Source organism: Protopterus annectens, chromosome 2.part0, assembly GCF_019279795.1.
Source record: "Protopterus annectens isolate FY-2018-M chromosome 2.part0, PAN1.0, whole genome shotgun sequence".
Taxonomy (NCBI): domain Eukaryota; kingdom Metazoa; phylum Chordata; order Ceratodontiformes; family Protopteridae; genus Protopterus; species Protopterus annectens.
The window spans coordinates 43,432,324-43,453,646 of record NC_056728.1 but is presented as its reverse complement, the minus strand read 5'-3'; the positions used below and the strand labels follow the sequence as shown (position 1 = coordinate 43,453,646).

The following is a 21,323-nucleotide window of genomic DNA, read 5'->3' as shown; positions in this document are numbered from 1 at the left end:
GCTGGTGATGGTTTTCAACCTTAGACAAAGCAGCTTCCCTGTTTAACAAATGCATTATTTATAACTTAGGAACTGACCATTGTATTGTGCTGCAAACTGTGGTCAGTCTTGGGTGGGTCCATAATTTGGTATCTCACCTGTGCCGATGAATGATAAGGGGCTCATTAGCTCTTTATTGGTGCTGCAAGCTCCCTTGCTGTTGCTTGTTGTCATTAACATCCTCTACAAGCCATGTCCTGTGCACACCCCAAGCTAATGAATTTCGTGTACACAAAAAAGAGAAGCCGAACCTCCCCTTTCTTTTTGTTATACATGTGTGCACAAAGCTCATACTTTTATGTTCTGTATTTATGAACTCTCGCTTGTCCACCTATGTTGTTTGTGCAGTAGACCGTTAAGTAATCATTAGCGAGAACTCTTTCTGACCTATTTAGGTGGAAGCAGTACAACTCATGGCTTGCATCAGACTCTGACTTATTTTGCAGGAAGCAACAAGGTGGTAGTCACATTGATGATTCTTCATACCTTAACAACTGCAGACTAAAATAATATAAAAATAATTTTTAATTTATAGCAGGTTTCAGCAACAACAACAAACATATGTATATAAGTAAAAGCTATGTATATATGTGTATAGACAAACGTGCCCTTATCCCCAGACTCCAGCCCACACAGACACTTCTTTTATACATTGCATAAGGCCACTGGGCACAGCCATTTTTTGAAAAGCAACCAGTAAGCATTCTTTGTTGAAGTGAAGGGATACTTGCTTAAAGTCACACATTTTGTAAATGCAGAGTAATACAATCAAACCCTGGATTTTGAAAATCAGAAATTGAAGGGGCCACTCAGAAATTCATGTAACCCTAATATTTTGCCCTCAAAACTGGTAAATAACAAGGAATTTGGTATGATTGAGAGGTATGTCACTGACTCCCCATGCAGATACTAGCATTCTTCAAGAAGACTTACCTTTGACTAATAAATGGTGCCAAAGCCATGGTCTTAAAATCAATGCTAAGAAATGCATAATTGTACCCTTTAAGAAGTCAACCATCACAGCTATTTACCATGTTGATAATACGCCCCTAAGAGTACACACAGTGGTCAGGGATCTGGGTAAGGGTATAGACAGTATCCTTACCTTCGACCACCATGTGACCACAGTGGCAAGGAAATCCTTTTATGCTGAGTAACTGATAAGTAAGTTCATGATATATATGTCCAAAGAGGTCATTATTCCACTGTACTCTGCCCTTATCAGACAAATCATAGAGTAGAATTCTCCCTTCAAGTATGTACTTGATCAGGCATATGCAACAAAAAGAGCAACCTCAGACATACCTTACAAAAGAATACAAAGTGTAACAAACTTGCCTTATGCAGAGTGCCTTAAAGCCCTTTCCCTGTGCTCAGTCTCCTATAGATTGCTGAGGGGTGATCTATGCCTGGATTGCAATGCATCTGCAAACCCCACACTTATGAATCTCCTGCACTGTTGTAAGTCAAACAGTACCAGTAATACAAGGTCTAAGGACCTGAATTTTGTCTGTGACTTAAACAGAAAATGCTGGAGAGGCACATATATGTCCCACAGACTGCCCATCCAATGGAACAGGGTTTCCATCCACATGAAACTGAGTTCACTTATTACCCCAATTTAGGCACAACCCAAACCAGACCATGGGGAATAGGAAATTACCAGGCAAATTTAGCCAGGCTTAGAAAGGCCCCGAGGGTCATTACCCTATTAGCAATCTATGAATCTATGAGTCGATGAAAAAATTACTGTTCAACAGACTTAACAGATATATATATTTATATATATATATATACACACACACACACACACACACACACACACACACACGCATGCATGATAGATACATTATTTATGGGATCCGCAGCAGCCAGCCCTTTGATCAAATGTTCAGAATATTTATTTGTAATGGTGGCACAAGCAGTCAAATAATCACTTAATCACATAATGCTGGGATTGCTTAGTGGGAGGTCACAGTACAGAAAGGATGGGGAATTTGCCCTTTTCCAATTGTTGTGTGATCTTAGAATGGGTATAGGGTCTATATTATATCATTGAATGCTTAAAAAAGTGAACGCTGATTGATCGACCTAATTTAAGCGAAAGCTTACAATCTCGAACTGTCAGATCAGCGATTTTTTTCCCAGGGAAAAAAATCGCTGATCCAAAACACATACACACAACACAAGCTCACCAAACAAACAGAAATCCACACACATACACCTAAAATCTGATACCTAACCCTACACTAAACTATGCACACACCACTAACTACCCACTTACCTTAACCCAAACCCTAACCCTAAGGTCCGTCACCATCGCACACTCACCTCATCCGCTCCCTAACCCTAACTCACTTAAATCCCCCCTAACCCTCATGTCCACTCAATCGCACACACACCTAACCCGAGCCCTAACCCTAACTCACCTAAATCACCCTAACCCTCACATCCACACAATCGCACACTTACCTTAATCTGACCGGTAACTTTCCACCATAACACTGAAAATACAGAAGCAACAGAAACGGACAACCAAATTCTTTCCCTAGGAAATATTTGAGTTTCTGCTGCTTCAATATTTTGCAGTTTCGCGAAAATAAGTTCGATCAATCAGCTTTTGCTTTTTTAAGAATTCGAGGATATAATATAGACCCTTGGTATATATAAGCAGCAGGGGATGTGGGGGATGCAGAGGGCCTTTCTCACTGCATAATATTTTTTGTTTGTTTTTATTTTGTTTTTCTTTGCAGTCTTTTCAGATTGATCAATTTAAGTTTGATTTTGTGAGTGTTCAACTAAAGGCAGTGCACTCGTATTTATATAAAATACACATGCATACATGCACATATAGTACACAGAGCATACAGTTTATTATAGTTAGCTACCATTCTGAAATACTTCCTAACCAAAAGATGGCTCTGTTGTTGCTCATCACCAGGTAAACTCCATCCCTAAATGTGAATAAGTACCTGTTCATACCTTGCACCTCCTGACTTCACTCACTTCCTTATTCTTACCATTCACCCCCCCCCCCGGCTTTCTTTCTCAATGTACTATAAGCCTGCTTTAGTCTCACGTCATATTGCAATTCCTGCTTGCCGTACACTAACTTAACTTTAATTTGTCTATAAACTTGCAAACATTTCTTTTTGTATTATGTCTAATTTGTTATAATTATTTAAACTCTTAATTGTTCTTTGTATCATTTTTAAAGGCTGTAAAATTATTGTTCTTAAAATGTTTTGTAATACTCTCAAGCTTTTCTTCCCCAGCCTCTGCTGAAAATAGGCTCCTACCCAGTCAGACTTTCCTTGTAATCAAACATCAGTAAATAAATAAATAAATAGCCTTTCGGTTAGTTAGTGAGTTACACCAATAACACTTCAAAGGGATCTAAACTTCTTCTGCAATGTCAACAGAATGGTTTGGAGGGATAGGAATAGCTCACAGAGGATATTGCTGCTGTGAAACAAACTCCCATCAAAATAAAACAAAGCTAATCTCTGTCCAGATTCAGGCACACCTAGGACCTATGGATGGGAAACAAAAAAATTTACCCCAGGACTGCCCCCTGTACTACTAACTGACAGTTGCAGCTTCTAAATGCTTTATCCCATGCACAGGTCCCCTTAAATAAATTATCTATGGTATGAACCCAGTTATTCTCGTTAGGAGTAATATATAATTATCAGCCATGAGATGGGTAAGGCCAATCTATAACTAAATGGAATATGTTATTTTGAGTACAAAAAGGGAAAATGGCTAGGTTTAAAATGGCCTGCAAGGGCAGCTAGCCCAGTACTTACTTATAAACCTATGAAAAGTAGTTTTTAATAATGGATTACGTTTAATAGTTACTAACATCTGCTTTCTGTTTGATATCCATCTGTAATATCAACTACTATCAAATTGTGACTATGGACAAAATGTTATGTTAATGAAAAAATAGCATACCCTCAATACACTAAAGTACACTTATGTTGTAACCAGAGTTAGTTATGGATATAGTATGATGACTATATCACTGCAGTAAAGAAGTTCTATATTGTGCTGCTGTATTGAAATGTTATGTACCTCTCAAGTATATCTGTGAAGTGGTGCCAGTTTATTGACTTGGCATATACCTAGACATGACCAATGATGACATATAGAGTGCCAGCTTCCAAAAAAACATTAATAAAAGAGAATCAAGCAAAAAAACGAGATGTCACTCACCTGTTCCCACATTAGATTTGCCAGCTCCTTTCGGTTTTGAAGTAAGGCCCAAATAAACAGATCCCGTGTGGGTTCTTCCAAGATGTTTTCTGGCTGAGGACTATGCCTGTGCTTCCTTCGTGAAAAAAGACTAATCTTGAAATGAATATAAAAAGTAACATATTAGAATATGGTAATTACAGATAGTTTTGAAAGGTTCTCTTTCTGGTAAGTCAAGTCACGTTACTGTCACAGCGAATCATGTTAAAGTGTGTTTTATATACTCACCAGCATGACTCCACGCCCATATATCCTTCCTGTTGAATAAAATTCCTGATACAATTTATGCATGCTTCCTTGGTCATACTGATCTCTAAACTCACTAAATACCCAGGCACAGGATTTATTAATATCCTACCTAATGAAGAAGGAAGCCTGAGACACTACCCCATGAGCTTTTAGGGTTAAAGTGTAAGATAATAAGTTTGTACCAAGAAAACAGGCAGAGGACCGAATTAGCTATGTTCAACACAGTACTTAGCCTTGTATAATTTAAAAAGTGAAGCTTCTAACATGCTCTTTTTAAATGACTGGAAGCATAATTGCCTGCTTTTCCTTCTCATTTCTTGTGTTTTCCTAATTCTTCAGGAGTTGACCATTTAGACAAGTAAGTGGCTGTAGTAATTTTTGGCTAAAATATTTACAACATTTCATCCCTGTCGATATTCAAGCACAAATTAGATCTATGGATGGGAAACAGAAAATGCATCTCAGGACTACCCCCTGTACTACTAATGGACAGAGGCAGCATCTAAATGCTTTATCCCATGCATGGGTCCCCTCAAATTATCTATGGTATGATCTCAGTTATTCTCATTAGGGGTAATATCTAATTAACAACCATGGAATGGGGAAGGCCTATCTCTAACCAAATTGGATACGTTAATTTAAGCTTAAAAAGAGAAACTAGCTAGGCCTAAAATGGCCCACAAGGGCAGCTAGCCTCATAATTACCTACGGACTTAATGGGAAATGTTAAGGAAGGGGATAAAATACCTCTCTGTTCAGGTGGACAAAAGCCACAAGATCTTAAAGAGAGGTTGTCATGTACCATGAGCCATGGGCTCTGAAAAGAATTTTTGACCTTAATTTAATTTCTGTTCAGACTTAGAATTAGACCCCCCCAGGTTCAGTTTATTATGGCAGGAATGCTAGGTAGATGCAAGGAAGGAATTTTTGCTATACGTGTTAATGGTAGTACTATTTATATCATCCTCGTTATGAAATATTATCATGGCAATGAATGATGGTTAAGTTGTTTGGCCTCTGGTTTGCACACCAGTAACTTTATTAATTTATTGATGCACATGATTGCATTCTTACTACCTTTTACCTTCATTGTACGTCACTGGGCACCGTGACATGGTACTTTGTGTTTGCTTAGGCACTTTTGGGAGATGATAATTCTTTAATCAGGGACTGCTTTCACTACATAACTAGACTCCTTTTAAGGAGTCAGCTCAGCATAGACAGTTATATTATACAGGATTAGAGGGAGTTTTTCAAGTTATTAATTGCATATAAGGGGTAAGCATGGCTCCCTATTGAAATGTCAGAACTCATTACACCCACTGCTGACAGACTGAAAAATATAGAAGCTGAAGGAGGAGAGCAAATCTCCAAAATTGCTCTTCAACTTTAAAGCCCAACTGCAACCCCCAGTGTGGGACAGGCAGCCCCCTACCCCCCCAAACCTATACATACCAACTCTGAGATCACCCTACCTTAGACAAAAGGGAATATTCTTAGACTTGTTATATATTTTGGCAATTCAGTGTCTGTATTTCAGGACTTGCTCATACAGGTTCCATCTTTTTGAATGGTTACCTATGTGGTGCACTTTCTTTTACTATCTAGTATGAAATAATTTTGAATTAATGCTGATGTTTGATACTGTAGGCTTCAAACATTACAATGATGACTCAGTGATGTGACCGGTGTTCAAATATTGTTGATTTTGCACAGAAAATGTTTGCTTTAAAGTTGTGCCACTGCCTCCTGTGTTTTTCGATTTGACTGCAGCATGTATGCACAGTCTGGTAGCTGTGGTTTTATTTTGGCATAGAGTTTTTTTATTTGTTTGTTTGCTGCTTGCTTTATCATTGTTTTCATTATGGATACAATCTCAGATATGATGAAGTGGGTGGGTTTGCAAGACTTATTTTAGTTAAGTACGCTGCTCATTCCCGGTCCTGGTGGAGGTGCTATCATTTGCCATGTATTAATGGTATTTTTCTGCAGGCATTATGGAGCTATTGTCAACATAGCAAAGTGACACTTAACTGCTAGACACATAGCAATAACAAATAATTATATAATATTCTACATGTAAGACTAATTAGACCTTGTATGTAATATGTAGATTCACAAGTAAAGGAAGAGGGATGAGAAGTTGCTTGTCCATGGTAAACAGGCTGTTTGATTTTAATGAGGGACATGACAAGGACATTGACAGCATGAACAGGAAGCACAGAACCATGTCACTCCTCTTAGGACTCCAAGTGAAGCATGGCAGAGGGACCCAGGTGTATGCTAGACACAAGGATTTCTCTCCAGGTCATGGGGGGTGGGGGGACTGAGAGACTATCAGCAGAAAACAAATCAGATGGAGGCAAAGAATTAAGGCTTTGGTTCCATTTTATTTATTTATTTATTGACATTTGGTTACTGGGAAAGTCCGACTGGGTAGAAGTTCATCTTCAACAGAGGCCCTATGAGAAACGCTCCAAATTATTACATAGCATTTTAAGAACAACAATTTTACAGTCTTCAAAAATAAAAATAAAACATCTACAGTTTAAATAATCAAATTAGACATACAAAACATTGGTTAAGAACTGATTCAAGTTATATGACAAATCATTTAACATTTAAATAAATTTTAGACAGTTTGTAGAGAAATTAAAGGTGAGTTAGTCTAATACAAACAGGAATTGCAATATGGAGTGAGGGAGAAACAGGCTTGAGGTATATTTAGAGAGAAAGTCAAGGAAGAGAATTTAACAGTAAAAAAGTTCCAACTTCAACCAGATACCTCAGAAAAGAAATGAAATCCGTCAAAACAACAAAAACACTGAGGTAAGGCTCCAGGCTTCAAAGATTTATTGTTCATAAAAACAAGACACAAGCGCTTTCACCCTGTGGGCTTCTTCAGGTGTACTAAATCAAGGTACTAGCTCCTCTATTTAAACTAATTAACACATGCAGCTTTTAGCATTCTTAAAGGTGTATTGAAGGTAAAAGCTCTGTATTAAACAATGCTAGTAAAATACAAAAGTCCAAAATACATAAAATACAATATAAATTATAAATATGAATACAATATAAATATAAAAACATAGATGTAAGTAAAATACATGTAAGCCTGTGACTAAAAATATTTTATCTATGCAGGGGTTTATTTCTTAGAGCTGGTTTTAGAGGGATATTTTCATTCAAGCCATGACCTATAGTAGCTTTAAGTCTAATGATCCATCTGGGCTCTAAATTTTCAGTTTTTATCTTAATATCACCTCCACGTATACTTTCAAAAACTCTACCTATAGCCCTGAAAGAAAATACATGTTGAGAATTGGTATCACTAGTATGTTTTGCTAAGGCATTGTGTGAACTGCCTTTTCTTATGTGATACACAAGAGAATTTGATAGAGGTAAGTAAGCGAAAAAGAGAGAGTAAGACAGTACAAGAAATGAAAAGATACTTGTTCACATTAAAGGATATAGTTTACCCTGGGTTTGAGCAAGAACAGAGCCAGATTTTATTTTTTTATTTTATTTTTTTTCAAACAACTTTATTAAATTATCACTTGTGACATAAGCAAATTTATATTCATATAAAAGTAATCAAACTATATTAACATAACAAACATCATATCTCACACATATTGCTATATATCATATAACCTAAGCAACATTACATAAATTATTCAATTCCTGCCTTTTTTAAACAAGAAACATCTTTATTAAACCATCACTTACTACATAGTCAATCATACATTTATATAAATGAAAACAAACCACACCAACACAATCCTAGTTGCAAGCATTTTACATCACAGACCATAATGATACACACCCAGTTGCAAACCTTATACATCAATAATAATCTACCCAATCTTTTTCAGTCAAACATTACATAGCTCATTTATGTCCTGCTGCCTTTAAAACCTCATCCCACCCTTGTATGTATTATTCCCACAGCTCCCAATTTTTCCTATGTAGTTTACTCCTACCCTTTTCTAAAGATCTCAGTTCCAGTTGTTTTATCTCTGTTACTATATTCACTCTAATATACTTGGTTTAGACTTTGATTTCCATTTTCTAGTAATTGCTTTGTTGGCAGCCACCATAATTAGACACAGCAAGGCCTTACCATGTCTAGGCAATTCCGATTTTGTATCAGAGCTCAGAAAAATCATCTCCTTCAACAGACCAATCTGTCCACCCAGCATCTCTGACAGTGCATTCCACAGGAGATCCCTAAAGTCTGCCAACTTACCAGACTCCTGAAAAACATGCTCCCAACTATCTCTTTCTTCCCCGTCATACCTCCAACATTTGCTGTCTGCCTGAGGAAAAATTCTCTGGAGTCTAGTTGGGGTATAAAAATATCTATGTAAACATTTCCAAGCAAAAATCCTAAATCTTCTAGATTTTGTTGCATATTTGAACAGAGCCAAATTTTAGATAGGAAGTCTTTCAGAGTGGTTTGGACAGATCGGAGGGAAGGTATTAATCTGATGGATATAGGTGAAGGGCTCCAGGCCTTAGCAACCTTGTATGAGTACAGACAATACCCAGCAGATTTGATAGGTTTGTAGATAGACAGCAGTTTTTGGTCACTGCATCACAATGATGGGAACATTTATTTATTTATTTATTTACATTTGTTATACATACATACATACATACATACATACATAGTTATGTAGAATGTTTTTAGTGCTGCACAGGCAGATGGATGCTGGGTAATTTTATAGGTGGTAATAAGCTGTGTATATGTTAGTGGATGAGGCAGTTCTAACAAATTTAGGCTTTTTAGTGCTATGCAGTGATGGGTTCTGAAAGGGGTATTTGCTGAAAATTTACCAACTTTGTTATAGCATTGTTCAAGTTTTAATTTTTGTGAAGCCTGGAGGTTAGTAAGGATGTGAGTGCCATAAAGTAGTGTGGGGAGGAGATAAGTAGTGGCAAATGTAGTTTTAGTTGCATCCATGAGAAAAGTTTTGGATCTGTAAAACATCCCTGATTTTGTTTTTTGATGAGTTTTTCCTATGCAGTTTTGTATATGTTGGTCGAATGTAAGATTATCATCCACTATCACCCCTAATAATTTACTATGAGAAGTGATTTCAATTGTTGTATTATCAAGACAAAGGACTTTATTTTTTTTTCATGAGATTTTGAGGAAAAAGTAATAGTTTTTTTTTTTTGGGTTGAGCATAATTTGTGAGTTATGAAGTAACATAGAGTAAGTGGTGTGCTTATACTCCATTAAAAGGAAAACAAGAATCTGTTCAAGATAAGTCAACATAACTGCATTTATCAAACTAAAGTAAAAATTGAAACATGGGGTTACTTATTTGCTGAGATTTCTCTTAAGTGGTATTGGATCACGTGATGGGGGTATAGGAAAAGGGAAAAGATTGACACGTAGCTTGGAAGAGCTTTACAAATAACCGAGGAAATGTTTCACATAATTGTTCACTAAAGATGGTTGATATGGTAAGGGATGGTAAATGTTGTAAGAATTAGGGCTGGGATTATTTACATTTCCAAAAGAAATGATGAAAATTGCTTCCCCAAATTCTTGCAGAAGAGGTGACTGGAGAGAATTTTAATGCAGTCATTGACCCAGGAGAAGGGAGACGCTTTGGAAAAAAAGAATTCTACTAAAAGATGAAAGCATCAGAACATTGCAGTACAAGAGAAGACTAGGGTCACCACATGTCCCACTTTGCGAGAGACAGTCCCTCTTTGGGCAGTTGTGTCCTGACAAAAAATATTAAAAATGGCAAATGTCCTGAGATTGTAGGACATAATTATTTCCTATATTTTATGTAATAGTTGCATAAAACAGTTATTCTGTATCTAAAATACCTAAATGTTATAAGAAACAGAATAAGCAACTAAAATGCTACAAGAATAAGCTTTTATTTAGGCAAAAAAGTTAAGTTCTATCCTTTGTACTGACTGTGGGTATGTGTCGGCCTGTAAAATCTGATGTTTGTACCGAAAATGTCCCACTTTGGCCATTTGAAAAGGTGACAACCCTAGAGAAGACCTTGCATAATATGCAGAGAGATTCGCAGCTAGATAAGATGGAATTTATATTTCTGAGAAGCCAGCTCGACAAATTTCTGGAAAGAGGCCTGTGGGACACAGAGGTGTTTCTCATTGTACCATAGTGTTTGCAGTACTGGGCATTAATGAACAGATGTAGAGGTAGAAAGGATGGTGGTGGGTTCATTATATGTTGAGAAATACTAACCAACACAAGGATAAGAAGTCGGAAGGTAGTTACTGGGGATAATGCAGCTAGCAGGGATGAGGTAGGGACAATATGTGTGGATAATACTGATGTTGCACTAAGAAATAAACTGATGAATTCAGAGGAAAGTAACAAGAAGAATGTAGGTGGATGACAGTAAATGTAAGAGCGTCAGCTTTAAGAGGTACAGAGGGACATATGGGGTGTGTATGGAATAGTCTAAAGCATAAGGTATTAATGTTGCAGGCAGAAATTGTTGCAAATGACCTGTCCATGGCAAGGGTTGAAATATGCACTGACCAGAGCTGTGGTGAATGCAAAGCAAAGGGTGACTGATTATCTGGCCAGAAATATCAAGCATAGGCTGATCGGGCTTAACAGGAGTATAACTAGTAATTATGCAGAGGTTTAAAGTATTTTACACTGAACTATATAGTGAGGATTCTCAGAGTGAAATGGTGGGATGCTACTGGAGAAAGGCAGTGTAAGGTTATAGCCTTATGAGTGAAGACAGGCACATACTAGTCAGTCAGATTACAGAGAAGCAGGCATTGAAAGTCACTGGTAGAATTAAAGTGAGCAAACGGTGTAAAGTTGCCATCCATTTTGAATTATGTAAGTGGTAGGATGCCTTAGTCATTGCACTGATAGAGAAATGTATCAGGATAGGGAAGGTTGCAATCTTTTCTACCTGTATGGGGTAGGGTTGGAGAGCCTTAAGAGAGGGTTTGGACAGTGGTATTTAGACTGGTTTAGGCCAATATACAGGCCCCCATTTTTAGCAGTAGTACTTAATACAGATCTTATGGAGCTGGCCCCACTGAGCAGAGGAATGAGGCATGGCTATCTCTTCTTGCCAGGTTTATTTATTCTAGTTATAAAAGAACTGACTTTATAGACAAGGACTGATTGAAGAAGGCTGGCAGAGAGAATGATACTTGTACATAGTTTCTTCATTCTGCATATGATTAGATTTTGTTTGCAAAATAGTTGGATGAAATTCTCATGAAAATACTGGGGATGACTGAGGAGTTTAGTGATATGTCAGGTCTACAGTGTAGTATGGAAAATACAAATGACATATGGCTGAGAAATAAGCATGACATGGGAATGGTGGACTGGGGGATGGCAGTTCTGATCAGTACTAGCAAAAAACTACGATCACTCATAAAATCATCCAAGGCCAACTTTGAGAGAAAAATCGCAAAAGACACAAAAGACAATCACAAGGCCTTCTTTAGCTATGTTAGAAACCTGGGTGGAAACTCCCAGATATGCTCAGAGTTAGTCCAAAATTACAATAAATACACTGAACCCACTGACATTGCCAACATTCTGGCAGATAGGTTCAGTGCAAATTTCTCCTCCCCCTCACCCCCAAAAGGAGAAATAACTATCCCAGCAGAGTGTAGCCTCCCTAACATCTCAGATGCCCAGGTGAGAGCCGCCCTCTCTAAAGCTAAAAACACAGCATCAATAGGACCAGACGGTGTCCCGGGCTGTGTGCTACATGAACTCCAAGAGGAACTAAACCCAAACATAAGGCTGCTGTTTAATCTTAGCCTTACTACAGGATACGTACCCAAAGAGTGGCGTATGGCAACAGTGGTCCCAATTCACAAAGGCGGTGCTTCTACAGACCCTGGAAATTACCGCCCCATAAGCCTGACGAGCCTGGTCTGCAAAGCTATGGAGAGGATCATTATGGAACTCATAAACAAAGACATTGGGGACCTACAGACATTGGATCCTACCCAATTTGGCTTTGTCAAGGGCAGATCCTGCCTTTTGAACTTGGTCGACTTTTTTGAAACCGTCACTAAGGCCATTGATGAAGGTAGGGCAGTTCACACAGCCTACCTTGACCTTGCAAAAGCCTTTGACACAATACCACACTCGGGCATCATAGACAAACTCACCAGCTTAAATGTAAACCCATATGTCACGAGATGGGTTGCAAACTGGCTCAAGGACAGAACCCACAGGGTCAGAGTTTCTGGAGCTATGTCAGACTCTAAGCCAGTCACAAGTGGTGTCCCACAGGGCTCAGACCTGGGACCCCTCTTGTTTGGCATTTATTTTTCCGAGGTACAGGCAAACATAGGAGGATTGTGGCTGACAAAGTTCGCAGATGACTGCAAACTGGGCGCCATAATTGTTACTCCAGCGGACACAAACATCCTTCAGAGAGGACTCATAGAAACGGATAATTGGTGCCAGAGCCATGGCCTTAAGCTTAACACCAAAAAATGTATAGTCATACCCTTTGGGAAAAACAAGGTACCCACAAATTACCACATAGGTGGTAATCCATTAAGTATGGAAGAGGTAATCAGGGACCTAGGGACCTAGGTTGACAGAAACCTCTCATTTGACACTCACATTGCCAAAGTGGTTAGGAAGACCTTCTATATTGCCCACCTTATCATGAAGGGTTTCACATCTAGATCAAGAGAGGTCATTGTGCCCCTGTACTCATCTCTTACTAGGCCAATGATTGAGTACAATACCCCATTTGGGATGTATCTTACCCAACACCTGCAGCAGTTGGAAAGACCGCAAAAGTTCCTCACCAAGAGGATAAAGGGTCTTAAACATATGGATATGCTGCCTGACTGAAAAAACTCCAGCTCTATTCAGTCGCATACCGCCTAATCAGAGGTGACCTGTGCCTAACGTGCAAGGCCATGTCCAATCAGGAATTAATGGACATGCTCCATCTCAAAAAATCCAAATCCATCAGAGCCACGAGAGCAAGAGACTTAAACCTCAACACAGAAATAAATAGGACGTGCTGGAGGGACAGATTCATAACCCAGAGGCTCCCTACACTCTGGAACAGTATCCCAATCCATGTTAGGCAGAGCCCCTCACTAACTCTATTCAAGAGAAGTCTTGACGAATGGATGGGAGATCGTAGGTTTACCCCGGGGGGTCATCTCTGTGTCACTACTAGACAGAGGCACAGTAAACTAAACCCTAAATGGGCATAGTATTCTCATCCTAAGGGGTGGTGAAAGCCACACACACTCTGGCTAGGCTTATAAATGCCCTAGGGCAGATAGCCTAGTACGAACCTATGAACCTATGAACCTAAGACCTAGTGTATTGGGCTTGGAAGTGGGTGACTTGATGTGGGATACTGCTGATAGACATTTAGATTCCCAATATAAGGAAATTAATACCTGCCTATCAAAGCACAGAGTAACATAAATCTTCCCTCGGGCAGGTTAACAACTAATGACTGCACCTCGGGTATGTCATTCAATGAAGAACTGATCATCTCCCCTGCAACACCCCGTAGTTAGTCTTCTGCAGCAGAAAATGGAGCTTCCTATCTGGCTACAATGTAAGCAAGTTACACATAATGTTAAGAAAGCAAAACATATATTATTTGGTACTCAGCCAGAGCTTACAACCTTATCTACACCTTATCTATCTTTGCTAGCCCTTGCATACAACTAGCAATTTACTGAACAGGTAGATTCCTTTAAATAATTCAGTCTTACTCTAGTCTTTGCCCATTCATATAAATCATCTAAAAGCAAAATTGAACTCAATCCTATATGGATGCCACAAAATTGTTTACTTTCTTACTCCTCAAGCTGCATTAAGTAAAAATATTTTGTAACTACAACTTGAATATGGTCTCCCTGTTGTCACCTGTTCTTCAAAGAAAAATGTCAATAACTTTCAAATATTACCCATCAAGATCTGCCATTATTCTTCTGGCCAACCCCTCACCACCACCCACACAAGAACACCACTCAGTTACTCATAAACATGCAAGCTGTCTCCCTGTAGAGCAATGTGCAGACCTGGCTCTACTAAAACTCACACAGAAAATCCTTATCAACAGCAATCTACTTCTATTTGCATCCAAACTGTCAGTAAAACATATCTAGTACCAGCTGCATTCTAGTTGCAATGCTGTTGGATTGCAGAGACCCAATAATACTCTATTATCCAGTGATTATGCATACTCATTTTGGGCCTCAAACGGTGGAGCCATTTCCCCAACAAAAATCAGAAAATGCTAAATGCATGAAGAAGTCAGTTCAAAATTACTAGAGCTTTTGCAAACGTCACCTACTTGCTGATGCTTTCAAAAAACTGCTGTTATGTAATTTTCCACAGCTGTAGCCCCCATGCTTGCACACACACACACACACACACACACACACACACACACACACACACACACACACACACACACACACACTGCTTTTTTAAAAAAAATTACATGTAATCCTGTACTTTAACTTATGTAAATATTGTTGATGGGACAATGGTAAACTAATGTCTCATTACCATCTCATCTGTCAGTCATACTTACCTGTATTCAAATATAGCTTGTATTTCTTCTGGTTAAATTTCTGTTTATGTACACAGTTCCTGATTTTTATCATAACGACGATGAGAACACCGACACTGGAAGATCGACAACGGAGAAGACCAACAGTTGAGATTCCCGATGCTGAGAACACCGACATGTTAAGGTAAGTGTGCAATAGGAACAGACATTAGGGTCAGGGTGTGGGTAAGGTAATTGTGTGATAGTGACGGACGTTAGGGTAGTGTGCGGGTCAGGTAAGTGTGCGATAGTGATGGACTTTAGGTTTAGGGGCAGGTTAAGTGAGTTAGGGTTAGGGTGCAGGTAAGGTAAGTGTGCGATAGTGACGGACTTGAGGGCTAGGGGCAGATTAAGTGAGTTAGGGTTAGGGTGCGGGTAAGGTAAGTGTGCGATAGTGATGGACCTTAGGGTTAGGGTTTGGGTTAAGGTTAGTGCATAGATAGTTGTGTATGTAAGGTTTAGTGTAGGTTTGTAAGGTTTTTGGTGTGCATGTGTTGTATGTGTGTTTTTCGTGAAAGGTAGTTGTTTTGTTGATTGTCGGGATTTTGGTTTGTCGGGCATGTGAAGTTTCGTGTTTTTGAACTTTCTTTTTTTGCCATTTTTTTCGTGTCGGTTATTTCGTTGTCGGTGTTTTGGCATGTCAATGTTATCAGGTAGACCCATATATATATATATATATATATATATATATATATATATATATATATATATATATATATATATACATACATAAAATATTTTTATTTGGGTTGTGACTGAAATAGGTCCTTTTGTATCAGTCCATTATCCCCAGTTAACAAACTTGATACATACAGCAGAAATATATAAATAATATAAATAAAGATATGAGTCTTAAGAGCTAGCAGGAAAGGGTTTTCTCACACTGGATCATGTGTGGAATGAGGTGTGAGCTGAGTCAGTGCATAAGGAGTAAGATAACTGTTAAGTGGGACTAGACTAGGAGGTTAGGGTATCTGGGGAAAGTGGCAGGGTGCAATTCCTTTAGAGTGTTGCACAGCTTTAGTAGACAGATAGGGAGACCCTCTAAAAGCTATTAGTGATGTTTTGATAAGGCAGGGATATGGCATGGCAATGGATCCTGATAAGGAGACTTTGTGGAAGAGGAATGATTTGAGTGCCTTTGTAGGGAAAGACTACATTAAAGTGTGGAAGATGCAAGGCATGCTAACCACAGAACAATTGCTGGTGGCATTGTGGGTAAGAGTAATAAGAAAACATTCCTATTCACACTCACACTGACACAAATGTTCTCCAGGAGGGGCTGACACAGATGAACAGCTGATATCAGAGCCATGGACTAAAACTAAATGCCAAGAAATGCATAATAGTATCCTTTGGGAAGTCACCCATCCCTGGTAACTATCATATTGACAACACACCCCTTAGAGTTAACCCAATAGTCAGGGACTTAGGGACATACATAGATAGTAATCTAGCCTTTGACCATCACGTGTCTACAGTGGTGAGGAAATCATTCTATGTTGCGCAAATTATAAAGAAATGTATGGCATCTAAGTCCAAGGAAGTCATTGTTCCACTGTATTCGGTATTCATCAGACCTATCATTGAGAACAATGCCCCCTTTGGTATGTACCTAACCAGGCATATCCAATAATTGGAATGTCCACAGAGGTTCCTCACTAAAGGAATATAGGGCATAAGTAAAATGTCCTATGCAGACCACCTCAAGGCCCTATCCCTATATTCTGTCTCTTATGGGCTTTTGAGGGGAGATCTGTGCCTGGCGTACAGGGCATTGTCAGACCCCACTCTGATTTACCTCCTGTATATCCACAATACAAACAGTACCAGGATTACCTGTTCTAAAGACTTAAACCTTGCCTGTGATATAAATATGACCTGCTGGAGAGATAGGTATATATATTGCAGAGACTGCCCCATCTATGGAACAGGCTCCCCATCCATGTGAAGCAGAGTTCCTCCATAACTCAATTCAAGTGCAACTTGGACAATTAGATGGGAAACCAGAAATGTATCCCTGGTTTGGCACCTATGTCTCTAATGTACACAGGTAACCTGTAAATGGTTCATCTCCCAGGCCCATGCTTACACTTATCATGGGCATCAGAACTTGTCAGAGATTTGGGATGCATGGCTAGGCTTAAAAAGGCCTTTGTGGTCGTTAGCCTAGTAAACAACTATGAACCTATGAACCTATGAAGTCTGCTAGATAACGTAGGTTCCCAATGGAATGGTGGTGGGATTACAGTAGGTGAGTAATATGAAAGATACAAAAGGAGTAAAAGGCAAGCCCCTTGGAGGAAATAGTGGGAGTTAGAAAGGACAGAGGGACTCTAATTTATCAGGACATAATTGTGAAACACATAGGAGCAATCCATCAGGCCTTAAAAGTCAGATAAAAAAAGTGAAGGGGTTGTTATTCAGGAAATATGAATGGGGTAATGTCAGATCTGCTATTAACAAAGTGAAAATGTGGCATATGGGATCAGTATTTAAGGGTCTTCCATAAGAGGCACATGCCCTCAAAGGCTTTCAAAAATAAAGTAGAAAATGGCTAGGAGGTGCTAGTGGTGCAGGAAAGAAGGAAGATGTTGGGAAGGTTCATAATTTGGGGATGTTCAGTCAATGGACCCCTGGAATGAAACTTATGAAACATTGGAAACTTCCTTTTTGCAAGCTCTTGATTGAATCATGGGACTTTTGTAAGTGGGATAGGGCGAGATTTAAGTCACTAGACTAAAACAGAGAGGAATATTATGCCAGAATGCTATCCTAGGATCTATCTTTGCTAACAAGGAAGAATAGTGAGCAATTAGAAATCCATGAAAGAAATCCTATTGGGTGGGTTTTAAAGATATTTTAGGGTTGATTAAGAAGGTTAAAAGAACTTATAAAATGAGAGCTCAAATACGCAGAAGGTTAAACAGCGAGATTGAAGTGTTTACTTTCAACAAGAAAAGCAAAGACTGAGTAGGTACTACTGGTTCAGTCTGGAAATTAGACATCAACAGTGAGATGTTGGATTATACCCTCCTTGGAAATCCAGCCTACAGGTACAGGAGTCATGTCAGGAGGGAATAATTTGGTCCACACTCAAATTTGTTGGTCACATATGTTTGCAATGGCCTAATAATTTTACAGAATACTTTTTCATATTATGTTTACTTAAAGATGGGGTATCAGATAAAACTCTTTTTTGCTAAAGGTCAGTGACTATCTTTAAGTGTTATTTATGTATCCTCGTTCACAATAATTTGATTATATTGGCTCCTTAAGTATATAAACATTACCTCCTAATCTAACACTATAACAGAAATATAAGATTAAATGGAATAACATTCTACTACACTTGACAACTCACCTAAATCTTAATGGCAATATGCATCCCAACCTTGGACTCAACAATACCCCCAAAAATTCATCTATCCCCTACCGAAAACACCTCTCTCCATTCACCTTCCATCCCTTAATGATCCAGTTTACTCCTACTAAATATGAACCTCAGAAGCATATTAAATAAAACACATGACTTCCATGCTTGACTAGTACAATACTCCACAGCATAGCTATAATTACTGAAATTGTCCTTAATTTCAAAAGAAAAGACCATGAAATCTTATCCCCATGCTACAGTATCTACAGGCATGGCTGAAAGAGTAAGCATGGAGGAGGCATAGCTATCACTTATAAAAATAATATTAATGTCATATGTTTATTATTTTAAAATTGAAAACCGCTGAAAGCATACTCACAAAGGTAATACTTATCGCAAAAAAGTTTATAACCTTAGTAGGGATATATAGTCCACCTGACAATAACTTAACAGCACCTAAAGAAATTCTACATTAGTTATTCCAAAATATTCATCAGGAAATTGTTATCATTGCTGATCTCAATATTGACTGGCAAGCCTGTAACTCAGAAACCCCCAAAAGGTAACGTTGTCACCTCACAGCAAGAGGTTCTCCGTTTTGATTCTCGGCTGGGGTGCCTTCTGTGTGGTGTCTGCACGTCCACCCTACATTCATGTGGGTTTCCTTCGAGTGCTACGGTTTCCTCCCACGTTACAAAGACATGCATCTGGAGCCTTTCTCCCCGGGTCTCCGCTGAAAATTGGCTTTGTTCCAAGTCGGACTTTCCCGGTTAACAAATGTTAAATAAATAAAAAATAAATAAATAAAAGTAACTCCCTAAACTTATATGGCCTTTTGCAATTAATGCACACATCTCCCAGAACAGTAAAAAAAAAAAAACAGACAGTCCCTACTTGATTGGATCTTAACCAACATACCCCCAATAGTAAATCTCTCTGGTTGCCTCACCAACAGCATTAACAGCCATCACCGAACCTACCTGCTAATAACCTAAAGAGACGACACCTTACTGTACATAGTATAACATATAAACCAACCCGAAATATCCAAAAAAAATATTAATAAACAAACCTCCTCACTAAACACAAAATTTGGAATATGTTAAAGACCTTGCCCTTAGATGAATCCATCTACCATGTAAATAATACTTTTGTCTGTACTCAACAAAATGTTCCCAGTTAAATCAAAAGAGTAAAATCTACACCAGCACCATTGTTAATTAAGTATACCAAAAAACTACTAAAAAAAAGATATAGCATGGAAGTTATAGCACTTAAACAAAACTCAAAAATCCCAACAAAAATGTAGACAACTTATAAATGTATCAAAAAAAGATCAAAAGAGATAAACAGCCTTACTACTCTAGCACCCAGACGGAAAACCAAAACAACCCTAGAAAAATGTGGTCCTCCATCAAAAAAGCTTCCCCAACCTGACCAAACCACCACTCCATCCCGAAAAACCACAAACAGTAATGACAGCATAGCAATGCAATTTAACAATTACTTCACAAACTATTTTAGCTTTACTCAAATAAAAACCTCCCATCTGTACTTCTGTTCCACCATGTGACAACACCTTCAACTTTCCTTTAAAACTGTCCAAACATCTACCATAAAAAAAAAAATACACAGAAAACTAAAACTGATCTCCCTAGCAGGTGACAGCTTACCTATCGAATACCTAAAACCAGCAGCAGATGCTCTTGTCTATCCAGTCTCAATACTAATTAACTGATCAATAACTGAAAACTATATCCCTGCCATATGTAAAAAGTCATACAGTGAAACACTACACATAGAGGGTTACTCAACAGAACTCTCAAATTGCAGGCTCATAACTATCCTATCACCCCTATCAAAAATAATGGAAAAATTAATCGATACCCAACTCATAAATCATTTCTCCAGTAATAACCTAACAGCCAACACACAACATGGATTTTGGCCCAATCACATAATCACTTTCTCCAGGACCATCAACCAGCATAGAAACAAAGGCAGATTAGTCACTCCCCTTTTCATAGACTTGTCCAAAGCAATGAACACCATCTCAGATCAAAAACTCATCACATAGCTATCCTTCCTTGGACTAAGCCAATCATCTCTGTTCCACTGTCATAGCTACATAACTGGCAGACAACAGGATATCAAATGGCAGCAGGAATTTTCCCCTTTTCTCCCAATCACACTGGGAGTCCTGTATGGCTCAGTACTGGGACCACTGGAATTGAACTCATTAACCTTCATGTGGAATGTTACACCTCCAGCAGCTTACACATCTTGTATTCCACAACATTTTCTGAAAAATAAACTTAAAAGCATAGGATAAACAGATATAAATATTTTGTGAACAATAAAAGCTATTGAAAAGGGAGAAATAGCAACATTGTCAGTAAGAAGTATTACTTACAGTGATAATAGTCATTGTATTCATAGTCTTTTCCATAATACTATAATGTATTATGTAATGCACACAAAACCCCAAATTATATATTTTCTAAACTTTTCAAATTTTTATATCTTGAAAGCTATGCATCCTAGACATATATTGTTCAAAACATTTTACTAAACATACATAAGTTTAAACAAGACAACAAGAAATTCCTCTGTAAGTGCATGTTTGTTGAGATTTTACAGAAATATGAAAACGTATGTTTAATTGTATAAATATTAATACAAATAATATTGGATACCTCTCAAGATTACATGGCAAATCCCAAAGACAGTTTTCTTCAACAACATCTAAGGTTTCATCTGATGTCATACAACAATTTGTAAGTCATTTTGTTTTTGAAGTATTAAGT

General features: G+C 38.2%; 1 protein-coding gene across 1 annotated transcript in view; it reads right to left on the bottom strand.

Moving 5' to 3' along the window:
• Positions 1 to 21,323, bottom strand: part of LOC122792941 (transient receptor potential cation channel subfamily M member 2-like) — a 1,068,883-nt gene that overhangs the window by 695,305 nt on the left and 352,255 nt on the right. The window contains exon 12 of the mRNA XM_044060527.1: positions 4,258 to 4,392. Coding sequence (XP_043916462.1) covers positions 4,258 to 4,392 — 135 coding nt within the window. The remainder of the gene's footprint in view (positions 1 to 4,257; positions 4,393 to 21,323) is intronic.